The 16,624-nt window shown below is 59.4% G+C and overlaps 2 protein-coding genes across 6 annotated transcripts in view; one reads left to right on the forward strand and one right to left on the reverse strand.

Annotated features, from left to right (window-relative positions):
- Nucleotides 1-13: 13 nt before the first annotated feature.
- On the reverse strand, nt 14-16,618 carry Stkld1 (serine/threonine kinase like domain containing 1). 5 transcript variants are annotated; one of them, XM_010608907.2, is made up of 19 exons: nt 16,444-16,618; nt 15,025-15,111; nt 13,556-13,600; nt 12,066-12,140; nt 10,898-10,999; nt 9,323-9,393; nt 8,703-8,818; nt 7,176-7,294; nt 6,231-6,394; nt 5,615-5,733; nt 5,191-5,274; nt 3,477-3,593; nt 2,798-2,938; nt 2,139-2,267; nt 1,639-1,767; nt 1,436-1,564; nt 748-888; nt 518-597; nt 14-325 (listed from the first exon to the last, which is right to left on the reverse strand). In XM_010608907.2, exons 1-19 carry the CDS (start codon nt 16,504-16,506, stop codon nt 200-202), a joined length of 2,037 nt encoding a protein of 678 aa, XP_010607209.1. In that variant the 5' UTR covers nt 16,507-16,618; the 3' UTR covers nt 14-199. The 5 variants fall into 5 exon arrangements, with proteins under 5 accessions (XP_010607209.1, XP_010607208.1, XP_010607210.1 ...); XM_010608906.3 differs by lacking the exon at nt 16,444-16,618 and adding an exon at nt 16,213-16,437; XM_010608908.3 differs by lacking the exon at nt 16,444-16,618 and adding an exon at nt 15,378-15,475.
- The window catches only part of Surf4 (surfeit 4), an 11,395-nt gene continuing 11,144 nt past the window's right edge, over nt 16,374-16,624 (forward strand). Inside the window, exon 1 of the mRNA XM_010608912.3 lies at nt 16,374-16,446. The gene's annotated coding sequence lies outside the window, so the exon portion shown is untranslated. The remainder of the gene's footprint in view (nt 16,447-16,624) is intronic.

Below are 16,624 nucleotides of genomic sequence, written 5' to 3' on the forward strand. Positions count from 1 at the left end.
TGCAAATAAACACTGCACTGTGGAGTTGTGGCTTCTACGTGTTCAGGCGCTTCCGGAGCCCACCGGGCAGGACTGTGGAGGGTACCAGCTACCTCACGGCCAGTCACAGTCGCCCCTGCCAGGACTCGAGCATAGGCAGCCAGTCCCGGGCTTTATTAAGCACTCAGGGCAACAGGGACCCTTCTCCCATCCCCACTTCTCAGGGTGGGGCCGGGAGGCCCCCCGAGAGGTCACAGGCTGCACCAGGCAGCTCCCTGTCCCCGGGGCTGGGGGCTGCCGCTGTATCCAGGCTCAGGAGCACTTCTTTTGCGTAAGAAACCAGCTTCTGGAGGAGGCAAAGGAGCAGGTCGCTTTTCCCTGCCAGCTCAAGGGCATGTACCCACCCCACTGGCCTCGGACAGATTGACAGGTCTGGTGACTGCACCGCCATAGCTCTGATTTTGGCCGCCGTGGGGCTGGACCAACAACCGTCCTTAAGGCTCCAACAGGAGCACTGGTTGTGGGCAGTGGCACTCACCAGACTGGAGGGGAAGCGGTCCTGGATGTCCTGGGCCAGTGTCCTGATGCCACTGTACTCCAGCTCTGGCAGGATGTCCTCTGTCGGGGAGCAGAGGGGCCACTCAGGCTGGGCCCTGCATATCACCCTGGGCAAGCAGCACCGTGCACGAGTGGGGCAGGGGTGGGTGCTGGCCGAGTGGAGGTTGCAGAGGCCACGGGGCTCCTTCCCGCCCCCCTGAGGGCCCTCACTGTAGGAGGCGAGGTGGGCCAGCAGCATGCACAGGTTCTCCACCACCTCGGAGTCGTCTCTGTAGAGCTGGTAGGTCTCCTGCAGCAGGCTGAGGCCACTGCCGCCCTCCTCCAGTGCCACCACCCGGAAGGCCGCCAGCTCTGGGAGGGAGGCAGGAGCTTAGCCCCAGCTTAACTGGGAGATGGGTGACAGCAACACCGATTTCACTGGGTCACTGAGTTCGGTGCTCAGGCCCGGGGACCAAGGCCCAGCTCTTCCCCGCCCCTGCTCGCTGTAGATTTTTGGAAAGAGGGTTTCTGCCACCTGTTTCCCAACTGCAGCTCTGCACCCACCACCTGGCACCCAGGCAGCAAAGGCCCTGGCTCCTGCAGGGGGTCTGCTGGGTGCAGAAGTTGGGGTGCTGGGTCCATGAGGCCTGTCCTGTGAGGTCAGGCCTTGAGTGCCAGCTGTGAGTGCTCCCGCGCCCAAGGGCAGTGTAGCGTCTACACCTTTCCCCAAGGGGGAGACTGAGGCTCCCAAAGGCGAGGTGCCTTGGATGCCACATGGGTTGGGTCTACCCAGGCTGCCACTGGGGCCTGTTCCCTTGGTCTCATGACCCAGATTCCTGGGATGAGCCTATCCCTTCCGCCCTTAGCCTCCCCGTCCTGACAGACCTGCAGGTGGCAGCCTGTGCCAGCCCCCGCTCACCAGACACCTTGGCGAGGCTGGCCAGGCCCCGGTAGGCATTATTCACCAGCTGGACCCTGCCCTGGTTCGGCCAGATGTTTCGCAGGAACAGCACCACCACCTCTTCCAGCTGCTCCTCCCTGATGCAGCCTGCGGAGGACGGCCTTGTCACCCCCAGCCGTGGCTTGGGCGGCCTTCTGCACCCCAGGCCCCAGTCCACTCACCCAGTAAGGACAGCAGCCAGAGCACTGCACAGCCAGCCTCAGCCATGTCCACATCAGCAGGGTGTGTGGCCAGCACCTGGGCGACCAGGGCCGGGAATTTTTCCAAGAGCTCTCTGTTCATGATGACGGCTGGGTACGGGACACCCAGAGCTCGGGCATGTGTTGTGTCCCTGCCCCCCACCCGTTCCCCTGTCCAGCACCACAGAGCAGAAACAGGAGAGGATGTGTCCTCAGAGATAGGAAACAGGGCTTTCCACCACCATGACCCTGGAGGGAGGGGACTGCCCGCCAACCTGGAGCCTCCTCCCTGCCCATGAGTCCAAGGCAGGGCCTGGTGGCGGGCAGCATGGCCGGGACACAGCCCCGAAGCCTGGGTGTCCACACCCCCTCCTCCCCTGCCCTGTCTCCTGCTGCCTGGCTAAGTGCTGAGGAGCCCTTGGGGCCTTGTCACCCTCACGGGCCCAGCAGTGTGGCAGTGGAACCACGGAGGGAGGGCTCACCATCCACCAGGAGCACCCAGAGCAGGCCCAGGCCGCTAAGGCAGACGTCCCGGTCCTGGAGGAAGCTGTTCAGATGCTGCAGGAGCAGCACGCACAGCCCGGCCTTCTGCAGCTCCTGGGACACCGACTCTGTGGGCAGCGAGGGCCAGAGTCCTCCAGAAGCCTCCCTGGGCACCACTAGCCTTGGGCATCATGGTCCCCTCTGACCCACACTCCTGTCCTTGTGGAACCCAAGATGGGGACACAGGCTGGCCCTGGGGGGACTGTCCTTTCCTGGGGCCACCACCCACCCCATTAGCGGCCAGGTCCAGCTGCTGTGGAGCCCCACTACAGGGCTGGGCTCTGCCTTCCTAGAGGGGCGCTGTCCCCTTCCAGTTGCTGGTCACCCCACATCGGGCTGGCATGGCTGGACAGGGGGCAGGGAGGAATGTGGAGGGCGTTACTGTCCCTGTGAGCCCTTGGTGACCTCTTGTCCACCGGGCCCAGCCTGGCTGCAGCTCAGAGCCCAGCAGAGTGGATGCCAGTGTGCAGCCCGGGCCTGCACATTTGGGAGTGGCCCGGTGGTGTCATAGTCAGGCAGACCACACGGGCCACGCAGCTGAGTCACCTACAGCAGGCTGCAGGCCTGGCTCCCCGGTGCGGGCAGGGCGGGTACCCACCGTGGCTGGAGATGATGGTGAGCAGGCTGTAGGCCTTGATGATGAGCTGCGTCGAGTCAGAGTGGGTGCGCAAGGTGCCCAGCAGCACGGAGCTGAAGGAGCTGTCCCAGGACACCTTGGCATCTGTGCCCTGCACCAGCGCTGTTCGGCCAGAGAAGAGCCCAGCTCAGCCTGGGGCTGGGTGAGGGGCAACATCTCCACCTGGGTTAGGACACCCAGGTCCATCCTGGCCCTAGGCCCTGGGTGGGGAGCAGAGCGCCAAGGGCCAGGGCTGTGGCATCACAGCCCATGCTGTCATCCAAGAGCCTGCAGCTCTGTCACGAGCGAGAGTGAACCCTGGACACAATTTAGGCCCGGCTGTAGCTCTTTGGCATTGTGCTTGCCTAGCATGAACGAGGACTAGGGTTCCTTGCACCACACAAAAAATAAAAAATAAAAACCTAAGCGGCTTATGGAAATTGAGCCCTCAGTATTAAAGCTGGAAAGGTAGCTACCTCAAGGTTTAAAAGTCGAAGTCAGTGAAGCCACCTCTTCATGAATCAGAGCTGTAGGCGCCATTCTGGGCAGTGCCAGGCCCCACCGGGGGACACAGCCCACCCTCCCGTTGTCCAGCCTTGGGCCGCGTCTCCAGACTCCAGGCCCACAGCACAGCGCCTGGGCTAGGGCCGGCGATGCCCACCTTGGCCCAGGGTGCGCAGCAGCAGGGTGCAGGCACACAGCTGCACGTCCAGGTTCCTCTCATGCTGCTTCATGGTGGTGACCACCACCTCCACCAGCTCCGGGGGCCATGGCAGCCCTGCAAGGCGGGGTGCACAGGACATGGGGGCCGGAGTAGGTGAACAGAAGGGCAAAGGAGACTGGGCCAAGTCTCCTGAGTGTTTGATCCAGGCATCTTTCTTTTTTGCTTGCAGTGCCAGGGACAGAACCCAGGGCCTTGTGCATGCTAGGCAGGCGCTCACCACTGAGCTCCGCTCCCAGCTCAAAAGTTGCCGTGTTTACTTTTTTTAAGAGATAGGGTCTCACTATGTTGCTCAGGCTTCTCGAATTCATGGGCTCAAGTGATCTTGCCTCAGCCTCCTGAGTGCTGGGGACAGAGATGCCAGCACTACACCAGGCCTTGCCCAGGTGTGTGCTCCCAGCAGCCCCCAGAGGCAGATCCTTCCTCACAAGCCACACTTCTCAGATGAGAAATTGGGCGGCAGCCAGGCACCACCAGCACTCAGGAGGCCGAGGCAGGAGATTGCTGTGAGTTAGAGGCCAACCTGTTCTGCACAGTGAGACCTTGTCTCAAAAAAAAGAAACAGAAAATAAAAGAGGGCTGGCAAGAGGCAGGCACGTGCCCTTCAACAGCCAGCCACCCAGGCCGAGGCCCATTTGCAGGCTGTGTGGCATGGGTCCAGTCCCCACGCCCCTCCTGCCTCGTCCTCCTGGCCCTCCCCTTGTGGGGAGCATACCTTGGGCACAATGCTGGCACCAGGACACAGAGCCACAGCACACTGGCCCTGAGTGAGGCAGGGATGGGGCAGGCCGCTGCATAGGGGACCCGACAGCCTCTGTTTCCCCAGGAAGGAAAGCTCTCCCCACCCTGCCCACCTTGCTCCATCCTGCTCCCGACTCTACGGAAAGGGGGTGCAGGGTCCAGGACAGCGCTATCACCCCGAAGCCCCAGTCACCTGGACAGACCTCAGGGACCCTCAGTACCCCCGGGGGTGGACGGCTGGGGGTGTGAACGTGACGCTGGGGCAGGTGAGAGAGCCCAGGTGTTTTCTTTTCTTTGAAACAGTCTCATATGTTGCCTAGCTTGATCTGAAACTAACAGTCCTTCTGCCTCAGCCTCCTAAACAGTTGGCATTACAGGTGTGCCCCATTATGTCCATCTAAGTGGAGAGAACTTGTGACAGCAGGTTTTGGCAAAAACACTTTAAAAATCACTGAGGAGCCAGGCATGGTAGCCCATGCCTGTCATCCCAGCAGTCGGGAGGCCAAGGCAGGAAGATCCCACGAGTTCGGGGCCAGACTGAACTATGTAGGGAGACCCTGTCTCCCAAAATAAAAAAAAAAAGTCACTGAGATTGCCAACATCCATGAGGAAGAGAGGAAGGGTGCCCTCGGGACTCAGGTGAGAGCTGGTGAGTCCGTGCGGGCAGCCTGCAGCCTCCCCCAAGGCAAGCACTCAGGCTGCAGGTGCACGCCCGCCTGTCCAGCAGGGTGCTGTTCGCGGGGGTGGCTGATGACAAAAGGCTCGAATGCCCATCACAGAGGCAGAGGGGCAGACCCACCCCGCCCTTCCCCACCCGCCAGGTGGCAGCGGGAGAGTTCCAGGTGCCTGCTGTCCGAGCAGGTAGCAGGGGCACAGCCCTCCGGGGAGCATGAGTGGACTCGGCGTTCCCTACCAAGCTGGTCCTCGGGCATGGTCATGAGCTTCTTCATGGCTCTGAGCTGGACCTCAGGGTGGCTGGAGAACGTCTGCATGAGCTCTGTGGGGGACAGAGAGGCAGAGGGCCTGCTGAGGGCGGGGCGCCACACCCTCAGGCTCAGCAACGGGACTCTGCTCCCCACCCTACAGATGGACCTCTGAGGACGGGAGGCACACAGGAGAAGCGGCGAGGGCTGCGCCCAAGGACTTGAAGCAGAGCAGCAATTTGTGTCGCAGGGATGGAGGGGAAACTGGGCCGGGCCCTGCCTGGACCCAGCAGTGCTGGGCTCTGGTGGAGGAGAAGGGCTGTAACGAGAAGCAGGCCTGCTGGGCCGGACACCGGGAGGCATGGACATGGGGCCACAGCAGCTGCCGACTCCCGCCGCTGTCCCCTCCATCACCTAGAATGCTGGCCATGTTGCCTTCCAGCAGCACGTTGGTGACGGCCTCGGGTATCACCGGCCCATGCAGGGTCGAAGACTTGAGCGAGATCCTCCCAAAGGAGATGCGGATCACATCCCTAGCACAAAGGCAGAGACAGCCAGCTGCATCCCGCGGCCCTTGCAGTGGCTTCCCCTCTGGTCTCCGGCCTCCTGAGTTGGAAGCTGTCCAGCTGCATCTCTCATGATGCCAGCATGCCCAGCAAGTGCCTGGCACTTCCACACGCAAGGACTTTCTCTGCAGGGGCACCCCTGGGCCCTGGACTTTTGCCTTTGGGGCCCCTTCCTCCAGAAACTGCAACTGTGTAGGTTTAGAGACTGACGCTTTTCTCATCTGCTGCTTTTCTTGTCTGATTCTAAAGTAGAATTAAAACTTTTTCCTGGACTCGGGCTGCCCCCTACCCCACCGTCCTGGTGGAGATGTGGTCAGCTTGCAGTGTGCGGTGCTGTGCCGTGTGGACAACCAGGCTGGGCAGCCTGACGGTGTTCTCAGGTGCAGGAAGGCCAGTGCCCTGACTGTATCAGGGTGGAAAGAAGCTGAAAGGTAACTGTCAGACAAACCGTGCCCTGAGCTCACGTGATCGTTATCCGGTCCGAGGGGTTGATCTGCAGCATCGCAGGCAGCAGGAGGGAGAAGGTGTCTGCCAGTGGGACCTGCCTCTCCTCGATGGTTTCCAGTATGGCCCGCAGGCCATCTGGCTGCTGGTGCAGCGACTTCCGCAGGTACATGGCTTCCGTTCCCTGCAAGGACAGAGAGCACTGCTTTGTGTGTTCCTGAAATGGGGTTAAAGCTAGGCCTGGACACAGGCAGAGGTGGTGCCAGGACCAGGAAAACCCTGAGGGAATCAGAGGCCAGCCGGAGGCCACAAGAGCTCCTCTGTGGAGACAGAGGTCAGAGGGGGACGGGACAACATGTCTTGTCCTATCTGGACCCAGCTTGTAAGAGGGCCCAAAAGTGGCAGTGCCCAAGATCACCAGGGTGGGGCTTCTCCTGGAGTCTTCCATGGACAGGGAGGGCACAGTGCTTCTCAGAGGTGCAGCCTGGGGTCTGGGAGAGGCAGGGGACACTGGGGTCCTGCCAGATACTTGTGCCTGGTATGGAGAGAGAAGCTGGGGCTATCCCTGCTCTTGGGCACCGTGGGCACTGGGCCTGGCACTCCTACCTTTTCCTGTAGCCTGGCTGTGCTCCATAGCCATATAAAGGCCTGCCTGGCCCCTTGTTCCCTCCTCTCTTCCCAGGATGTCTGGGAGCTTGATCCAAGCAGGGACAAGACAGAGCCACCCACCAGGATGCAGAGAGACAGCTGGCACCTCAACCCTGTGGCTTGTGTGATGCGCAGCCACTGGGTTTGGACCCATGCTGCAAGCCACAGCCCCCAGCATCCTGAATTCCAGCAGGGCACCCAGATGGGGTATCCTTGGCCATTGGGCAGGGCCAGGGAGAGTGTGACCCTGCAGCCACCATATCCTCATTAGCATCCAGCAGGAGTTGAGCAGGATACTTGGATGGGAGGCAGCTTACATTCAGGAAGGAGCAGCTGGCTAAGTCAAGGATGATGCAGCCCAGGGACCAGATGTCTGACTTCTGGCTGAAGGAGAAGCTGAGGGCTTCTGGGGCCATCCAGGACTTTTTACAGGGGTCTGTTGGCAAGAAAGGAGGGTCCATGCAGTCCTGTGCTCCCTGGGAGCAAAGCAGGGCAAAGCCATGCTGACCTGGCTCTCTCCCCTTCCTGTGCCCCTATAAGCAGCTTGAGACAAAGGCTGGGGAGAGGGGAGAGGGTCTTGCTGTTGGCGGGGAGAGGCCCCTGCTCAGCTAGGCCTCTGCCTGGGTCTCAGCCAGGGAGAATGCCCATCCTGGTCAGTGCCCACCAGGCCGCCCAGGTGCATTTCTGTGCCCACGAGGCCACAGAGCAGGAAGAGGTATGTGCACAGAAAGCTCACATCTGCCCTTCTTTCAACATCTCCTTCCAAATGTCAGGAACCTGGGGCAAAGTTCCAGCTCCTCCAGTTTCTAAACCTGAACCCCAGAGAAAGAACCCAAAGAGCAGGGTCCTCAGGTCAGCCTTGTCAGTCCTTGTTCAGCCTCAGGCAGCTCTTCCCTCTGTAGACCTCCATCTTCCAGCCACACAGCTTTTCTCCAAGGTTCCTGGCTTCACCTTCAGTCAGTCCATCCATCTCTTTATACACACCTATCCATCCATCTATTCATCCTGGCATCCACCCACCAATATATCCTACTGCCCATCTATCCATCTTACAACCAACCCATTTATATATCCAGTCACCCATCCATCCAACCATTTACCCTTCCTACCATCCACCCATCCATATTTTCTGCCATCCATCCATCCATCCACTCATTTATCCTACCTTGCACCCATCCATATATCTTACCACCCACCCACCTGTCCACCTATCCTGTTATTCACCCATCCATGGATCTACCCTATCACCTACCCACCATTCACCCATCCACTCATCCATAGATGTACCCTACCACCCATGTATCCACCCACCCACCCAGCCCCTGTGTTCTAAGGACAGAGTATCTCCAGCCATTGCTACCCCAGGGCTCTGGCATTCTGCCCGTGGCTGTTCTGCCCACTGGGGACAGCTGTCACAGGATTGAGGCCCAGCTCCATTTTCCCAGCACTCTTTTCAAATAAAGAGAACTTGTCCCCCATGCCCACCCTCACCACCTCCTGGGCCATTTTAGGCCTCGCTACTATACCATGCATAGCCAGTGCCCAAGCCCCATGGGCCCTCTGCCCCCCATTTCAGCCTCCTTCTTTATGGAGCTTTATTTTCCCCAACAAGAGCTAACAGTTTCATGGACACCACAGCCGGTACCCAGTTCCACAGGGCCCTTCCTCTCTGGTGCTGGACCCTGCGCCCCAGACCCATGGCGGGACTGCTGACAAGTTGCGGCCTAGGCGCGGGGGTCTCTAGAGTCCATGCATGGCATGACAACCTTTGGGTGGACAGGCTCAGTTCCCACAGTGGCCACCCCTCACAGCACCCTCTCCCAGCCCCGGGGGACCCTGACCACCTTCCTCCGAGCGAATGTTCCACTTGGCTCGGTGGGTCATCAGCGTGTGGCAGCCCAGGTCCTGCAGCTTGCAGTGGTTCTGGCTGACCAGGGCGATGTTTGAGGGCTTGAGGTTCCTGTAACCCAGAGGTAGCACCTGAGCCCGCAGGGCAGCCATGGGGACCCTTCTGGGGGCCACATGTGCTCAGGCTACTCCTGATCCCCCATTCCTCCCCTCTCCTCCAGAAAATGCCCTGTCTCAGCCCACTTGGTAAACATCATTTTCTAGCCACACAGGCTTGTAACCCCAGCACTCTGGGAGTCTGAGGCAGGAGAATCCCAAATCTCAGCTAGCCTAGCATGTGCTTCTGACAGGTCTCAACTACGCTGTCCCAGAGAACTGATTCCACCACTGTGTGTGACTGATGAGGGTAATGTGGGACAGATGAGGTTAAATTGAGTGTCCCCTTTGTGCACAGACACCTCGTCTTAATAAGATGCATATGTATGGGATTGGAGCGGTTTCACAGCCCCTTCTCACCTGGCTCCCCCTGCCCCAGGCTCCCCATGGGCTGCACATCTGCCTGGCAGCACCGTTCTGCCCTCCTGCAGCCGCCGTCTGGGTGAGCCCCCCACGTCACCTGTGCAGGATGTCCAGGCGGTGCAGGTACTCCAGTGCGTCCAGCACCTGGACCAGCATGCTCCGCAGCCACTGGGGAGAAGAAGGGACACCGGCATGGACCAGTGGCCAGCAGGACAGTGGCTTGCTGGGGATACCAAGTGCCCGGGGTTCCAGCCCACGTGGTGCCCGCCCACGGAGGCCTCTCGGCGGCCCACACTACACCACACAGTGGGAGCTCAAGGCAGAGGCTCTGCCAGGAACCACAGACTCCGAAGCCTTTCTGTTCTTCAAGTGAAAGAGCATGAGATAGGCGGCTCCAGAAGCCCTCCGTGTGACGTGATCCGTCTGGCCACCGGGGCAGGGGTTTCAGGGGATCCTAGGATCCCCAGACCCGTACTGCTGTCTCTGGGCACTCAGGAGTCAAGGAGTCTGGGTGCCACATGCCCAGCTTCCTCAATACTAACAAGTCCTTCAGGGTCCTGAAAATCTGTGCCTCCCAGATGCCCAGAAAAGATACCCAGAGCCGCCTCGAAGCTCCTTCCAGAACCCAGCTCACACCCCCAGAAGGAGCCGCCTCACACCCTCAGGTGGAGCCGCCTCACACCCTCAGAGTGGTGCTCAGAGAAATGCAGGTAAAGTCATGTGGGCCGGGTCCTAGACCCAAACAGGAAAGTGAAGTAACCCCTACTGCAGAAGAAAGCAGACAGAGCCCCACGACTGTGGTGTGAGGAAGGCTGCTGCCACCAGGATGCAGGAGAGGCTGAGGCCAGTGAGGGAAGACATCGATCATCTGGATTTCACCACCACAAGGCCTCTGCCCATCACAGAATTCCATTAAGCAAGTGACCTGGCCGGCTGAGGAATAAGGACGGGGCTGATGCCCTGACACTAAAGCCCATAACGTGCGAAGCACTCCTGGAAGCTGGGCGCACACCTGTAATCCCAGCATTCTGCGAGGCTGAAGCAGGAAGACGGAAAGCTCAAGCCCAGCCTGCATAACTTAGTGACTTAGCAAGACCCTGTCTCAAAAAAATAAAATTATATAGGATCAAGCATGTAGCTGAGTACAAATGTCCTGGGTTCAATTCCTAGTGCCAAGAAACAGAACTAGGCATCAGTAAGAAAAAACCACCTAAATGTTTACATGGGTAAAATGCCTGAACAGGCACAGAAGAAATCCAAATGGCAGGTGCAGATTAAAGCTGGAAGAAACTATCACAGCTCCCATCCATCAGCCCTGAGTAGAAACAAGTGTGGGCACTGGGACCGGCATAGCTGGGGTCAGCTCCAGGAGGGACACTCAGCACCTCAGGCTCAGGACATGACGGAGTCAGGCAGCGACATCCACTCAGACACGCGCCACTGCACACTGCCTGGGCCCACCCTGGTGCACTTCAGGATCGCTGAGTCCTGGTGAGCCCGGGACCCTCTGGAGAGCGCATGCGTGCTCATCACTGTGCACCTCGGGTCTGTGGCCACTGTGGTGCACACACCTGGCTGTACACACCTGGGGGACGCAAGGCCGGGCTCAGGGGCGCCTGCCCTCCCTCTGCCTCTCGGTCCCTCTGTGGGGCTGTAGGGTCGAAGGGCTCACCTCAGAGTCAATGGTGGCTTTCTCCTTCCTCTTCGCCTCAATGACGTCCTGGAAGCTTTCTGGGCTGTACTCCATGACCAGGCAGAGGAACATGGAGGAGGCCTGTGGGTCACAAGGCCCTCAGATGTTGTCGCCTGCATGGGGCCCCTTCCCACAGCCCCCATCCACAGGCCTATGGGGCAGCGCTGTCTGGGGGCTATGTCTCTCCCAGCACTCCAGGATCCATCCACACTGGCCACCACTGGCCAGTGACCACGTGACCCCTGGGCCGGGGTGACCCTGCCTATCCTCTGTGGGGCCTCACTGCCCGGGGCCCAGCAGATGTGGCAGGGCTGCCTCCGGGCTCCCTCTGTGGTGAAACGTCCCCTTAGCTTTCTGCCCCTCACTGAGCGCTCTGGAGTGCTCGGGAGGTGTGTGGGGTGCACACAGTGTGTCCCACCCCAGGGCTTCCTCAGGGCCCAGCTGATGGGGAGGCACGGTGAGGGAGTGGCCCAGGGGGGGTCACTGAGGCGATGTCCTGACACGCAGCACTGGAGTCCCCTCCACCTGCCAGTGCCCACTCAGCAGCCCTCCCGCCACCTCAGTCCCATCTGGAAGGCTCTGGCTCTACATGAAGCCAAGAAGCGGCACCACCTCTGAGACACGGGGCTCAGCTGCTGTGAAAGCCAGCTGTTAGCCAGCTGTGCCACCCTGGGGAGCTGTCTGTCCTCTCTGAGCCCCACCAGGACAGAAGAGTGGCGCTTCCAGCCCCGTGAGTCTCCCGGAGCACCGTGATGGGCGAGAAGCTGGGTGATGACATGAAGAAGTCTGGGGCCAGGACCACTAGGCGGCTCCCTGGGGCCACCCGTTCCACAGGGTCAGACCTTCCAGAGGCACCGACTTGCTCTGACTCCAGCTGTGGGCCGAACCAGGGGGTGCCCCCACACAGTGCAGGGGACCCCTGCCCACCCTACCCACCTGCTGCCCAGCCACACACTAGCTGGGCCCCCCGGGCCCTGCCACCTCGCCTCAGGCCCTTCCTCTGCCATGTGAAGCTGGGGCTCACCGGACACTTGGTGTGAGCCTGTAGGATGGTCCCCAGCCCAGCAAGCGCCCCGTCATTGTGGCCGTGGCTGGAGTCACTGCCGGGCTACAGCCTACTGGGCAACTGCCAACCCTCCTGACGCACCTCACTGTCCCACATCTGGAAGACCTCCTCGTACGTGGAGATGTAGGGGTGCTGGAGCTGCAGCAGCGGCCTTAGCTGTGGGGTAGAGCGGGGCGCAGGGAGGTCAGGGGAGCAGCTTGCTGCCAGGGGGCCGGCACAGTTGCCAGCTGCAGGGCGGGCAGGGCAGCGAGTGGCCAGGGCTCCTGTCCCCAGCATGTGCAGCTGTGCTGTGTGACGGAGACTGAGCCTCCCGGCATTGCCTGAAAGCAGTGCTGGCTCGTGGGTGAGTGTGTTCGTAGCATGGGCTCGGTGGCGGTTCCGGGGTCCCATTCTCCGCACCTCAAGAAAATGAAACTGAACTGGAAAGGGAGCAGTGTGGACTGCACCTCTCAGCCAGAGGCTGCAGGGAGCATGGGGTGAGGAGTGGGAGACACAGGAGGGTAGTGTGCCCAAGGGCAGGGTCCACGGAGGGGCAGTGACAGTGACTGCGGGGTGTGGGGGCTGCAGGCACCGCCCACATCCTCCTCCCCGTGTGTCTGTCCACGCTCAGTCACACTGTGGACAACAGGACCCCAGCTGGCGAAGGACGGGGGTGGCAACTGCGGAGAAAAAGACCACGTGACCGGAAGGGAGGGTACACGTTTCACACACCCCATGATAACGCTAGAAAGGCAATGAAACACTCACTATTCAGGTCTGGGCACAGCGGCACACATCTGTAACCCCAGCTCCCTGGGAGGCTGAGGCAGGAAGATTGAAAATGGGATGCCAGACTGGGTAGCTTAGCAAGACTGTCTCAAAAAACAAAAATTCTTTTTTAAAAAGGCTGAGTGTTGCCCAACATTCTGTGGGTTCAGTTCCTACTACCTCACACTTACAAAAAGAAAACCCTTCTGAACCTTTTCTATTAAATTGATAATTGCCAGCCAGGTATGGAGGCTGAGGTGGGAGGATTGCTGTGAGTTTGAGGCCAACCTGGACTACATAGCAAGACCTTGTCTCAAAAAACAAAACAAAAACAAATGAAAAAACCACCACAAAATTGATAACTGCCATTATTGTAAATAAGGATGTGGCCACTAGTCAGTCCTGGATGGTAGTTATGGGTGATTTACATTTTCTTTGGTAAACAATTCTGTACTTTCCAAATTTTCTACAGTAACTAATATTTTCGTAATTGAAGAGAAAAAGCTTTTTTGGGGGCAGTGCTGGGGCTGGAGCCCAAGGCCTTCTGCCTGCCAGGCAGTGCTCTGCCACCGAGCTGCACCCAGCCTGAAGAGAATCACTGTGAAGGCCGTTGGCGGATGAGTGACCACAGCAGCACTCCCCCATCTCCTGTGCTCACCGTGTTCCCAGCTGTCAGCACCTGCTTTGCTGGGGCTTTCTGTGACCCGGGGAGGACTGGGTCTGACCACCCCCCATCGCTTCACCCGCCCCCAGGAGAGGGACGGAGCAGAGGCTCTGGGAGACACACTCCATTCCTCTAGAGAGCAAACTGCCCCGATTGTTACCTCCTCCAGGGCCTGGCTGGCATGATGATGGTCAATGCACTGCACCTGCAGGGGCAGAGGAGCCCAGGTCAGTGACAGCGTGGTGAGCTGCCACCACCACCACCAACAACCACCCGGCACCAGCACCGCCACCTCCATCACCACCGTCATCTCCATCGCCACCACCTTCAAGAGCAGGGGAGGCCAGCCCACACACACTGAAACTTAAAAACGCCCGGAAAGAGGGCTGGGGAATGTAGTTCACTGGAGCCAAGCCTCCCTCACAAGTGCAAGGTCCTGAGTTTGATATCGGGGCAAAAACAAACAGAAAACAGCAACACCCAGAAATCCCACTCCCAGGAATTTCCTAAGGAAGTCACAGTGTTCACGGAAGAACACTGTTAAGACGTCCATCAGAATTGTTTATACTAGGGGAAAACTGAGAATGAGCTAATGCTCATCCTCCAGGAGGGGACTGGCTGGCCAGCTTCGGCACCCGCACATGATGGGAGGCCACAGAGCCACCGACTGGGAGAAGGGGACGCTCTCGTAGGTGATGCAGGGCGATGTTCACCATTCATTAGGTGAGGAAAAACTACCAAATGCCAATTTCAACTATAGCATTCTTGTAAAAAACAAAGAAGTTTAGAGATGCTTAGAAAAAAGGCTAGGAAGTTACATGAACTCCTACCTACATGGCTCCCCAAGAAAACCTTTTCAAAAGTTCCTTAACTCAGTGGCCCTGAGCTACCCTGCTAGACCAGCTGCTGACCCCACAGCCAGCAGCAAAACAAGGACGGCCAAGGCCCGCTGCCTGGCTGGGGGGCTGCTGAGCTGCAGAGACACGAGTCCCAGGAGGCCCACCCACCTACAAGGCCAGCCCCGGATGCCACTGTCCCCCCAGGAGTGTGCCAGGGACACTGACAGAAGCGCCTCTTGCTCAGACACTGCCCTGGGGACACAAAAGGGTGTGCCCCTGCAGGCTGCAGCCCACCCCACTGCTGAAGGGGTCCCCTGTCCTGCCCTCAGCCCTGTGGGACCATGGCTTGTCCCTCTCTCTGGGCCTGGCTCCCTTCTGGAAAACAGGCAACCTTGTACTAAGGAGCATCGTGTCCCCCAGAATTCAAATCTTCTTGGAAACTGTGTGGTCCTGGCAATGGGGCACCCCAAACTTTACTGTCTGGCTGTAAAATGGAACCCCTGTTGCGCTTGCCAGTGATGACGGGACAGTCAGTAACAGACACGTGGTGGTGTGGATGAGCAGGTGATGGGCGGCTGTGGCTGGTGAAGCAAAGTAGCATTCCTTCCCCAGCAGGGTGGGGGCCAAGGCACGCAGCCTGGCAAGTCTCATGCCACGGTCCCATCTACCCAGCTAGGTGTGCCTCCCGCCTGCTGGGAAGTCTTTCTCTAACCGGGGCATGAAGAGCTTCCCTTTAGCAAAACCATGGCCACAGGACTTCCCCACATGGGTCTCAGGGCTTCACTCTGACCTGTTTTATCACATGCTTGACTTTGGTTTTCGTTTCTTCCACCACCACATTCACCCCCAAAGCGCCAGGACTCAGCTCCTGCAAGATCTGCCAGGAAGGGCTGTCAGTGAGCACCTTCCAGCAAGCACCCGACTCCCGACTCCCACCCCCGTCCAGCCCTCCCAGCTCCCCCGTGGCCTGGCCGGCAGAGGAGGTGTCTCCTGGATCTGCTCTGCAGGAAATCGCCCAGGAAGGCCTAGCAGCCCTCATTGCAAGAGCCCCATGCCATCTCTCCGAGGTCAGTTCTGGGCCTCCTTCTACAACCCACGCCCTTCCCTAGCTTGCAGGGAGGACACAGGCACTCAGGAGCACACCTGCCCGTATCCACTCTCTCTGGACTCCAGTGATCCCAGCATTCACCTCCAAACTGAGCATCCAAATAAGAAGGTGCCACCATGGTCAGAACTGCCCTACACAGTCTGCATGACCGTTGTTTCCATGTGAATGCTGGAGGAAACTGAGGCACCAGGAGCCTGTGGTGGTGGAACTGATAAGTGGAACTGCGTAGAGTGGATCAAAATCTAGGGCCAGCCCGAGAGAGATGGCCACCACGGCAGAACTCTGCAGAGGGCTGTGGGCTTGAGGAGGGCGGCGGGATGGCTGATGCTGACATGTTACAGGGAAAGGGGAGACGCAGCAGAGGGGATACGGGGTGGAACCCTGCGTCAGGAACCCTCGGAGTCAAAGGGATTCTGTCACCCAGTGCCTGACCCCTATCAGGGAATAAAGGTCTCTGGCCGGACCCCCAGGCGGCACAGTAAAATGCACAGCTCTGACCGATGTGATTCTTTTTTTCTCTGAAAAGTAACTTTAAACATACGCGGGTCACCAGAAACACATCTGTTTAACCCATGGCCACCTCAGTAGCCCTTCCTCACAAAAAGAATCCTCCCAAAGGGAGGGAAATCGAAGCTACAAATTAGTGAAATTTGTACGACCAGTTAAGGTAACATTAAACGAAGCTGACACCTCAGGCACAGAAGCACTGAAGCGCCACGCACAGCAGGGCGAGGCGGCGCACCCCTGCAACCCCAGCACTTTGAGATCGCAGGTATGAGCCAGCCTGCGCCCTGCGGCAGACGCTCTCAAAATCTAAAGAGGGCCCCTGGGTTCAAAGGTCCTCAGAACCACCAGAAACAAAACCAAAACCATCTGGAGCTGTCCTTTGTGTCCGGCGAGCTGGGGCGCTTCCGGGGCTCCGGCCTGCGCTTCGGGTCCCAGGCTGCCTGTGGACCTAGCCCAGGGACCGGGCGGCAGGAAGGAGCTGTTCTCGCCCTCGGAGTTCATTTCAGGGGGGACAGTGAGGCCAGGAGGTCGCCCGCGGAGGCTGGGGTGCCCTGCCGCGGGAACCGTTACCGCCACGCGGGGGACACTCGGCACCTGGTACTTTTCCATGGGGTCTTGGGGGGCAACGCCCAGCCTCACGGCCGGTAAGCTGGCCATTGGGAGTCCACGCTCAGCAGGGACGCTACGGGAGACCCTCCCCACTTGGGCGTCGCCGTCCGACTCCAGAAACCCAGGTGTCCCCCGCGGGTGGCCCGCCACACTCAGCGGCTTAAAG

This window comes from Fukomys damarensis, unplaced genomic scaffold (assembly GCF_012274545.1).
Source record: "Fukomys damarensis isolate Sample0158 unplaced genomic scaffold, DMR_v1.0_HiC HiC_scaffold_36, whole genome shotgun sequence".
In the NCBI taxonomy this organism is placed as follows: domain Eukaryota; kingdom Metazoa; phylum Chordata; class Mammalia; order Rodentia; family Bathyergidae; genus Fukomys; species Fukomys damarensis.

Coding starts and splice junctions, on each gene's coding strand:
- Stkld1 (XM_010608906.3), bottom strand. CDS start 16,350: ATGAACTCCGAGGGCGAGAACAGCTCCTTCCTGCCGCCCGGTCCCTGG. Junction 11,000..12,065: donor TCCAGATGTGGGACAGTGAG/GTGCGTCAGGAG, acceptor TGTGACCCACAG/GCCTCCTCCATGTTCCTCTG. Junction 6,395..7,175: donor CCAGCTGCTCCTTCCTGAAT/GTAAGCTGCCTC, acceptor CTGTCCTTGCAG/GGAACGGAAGCCATGTACCT.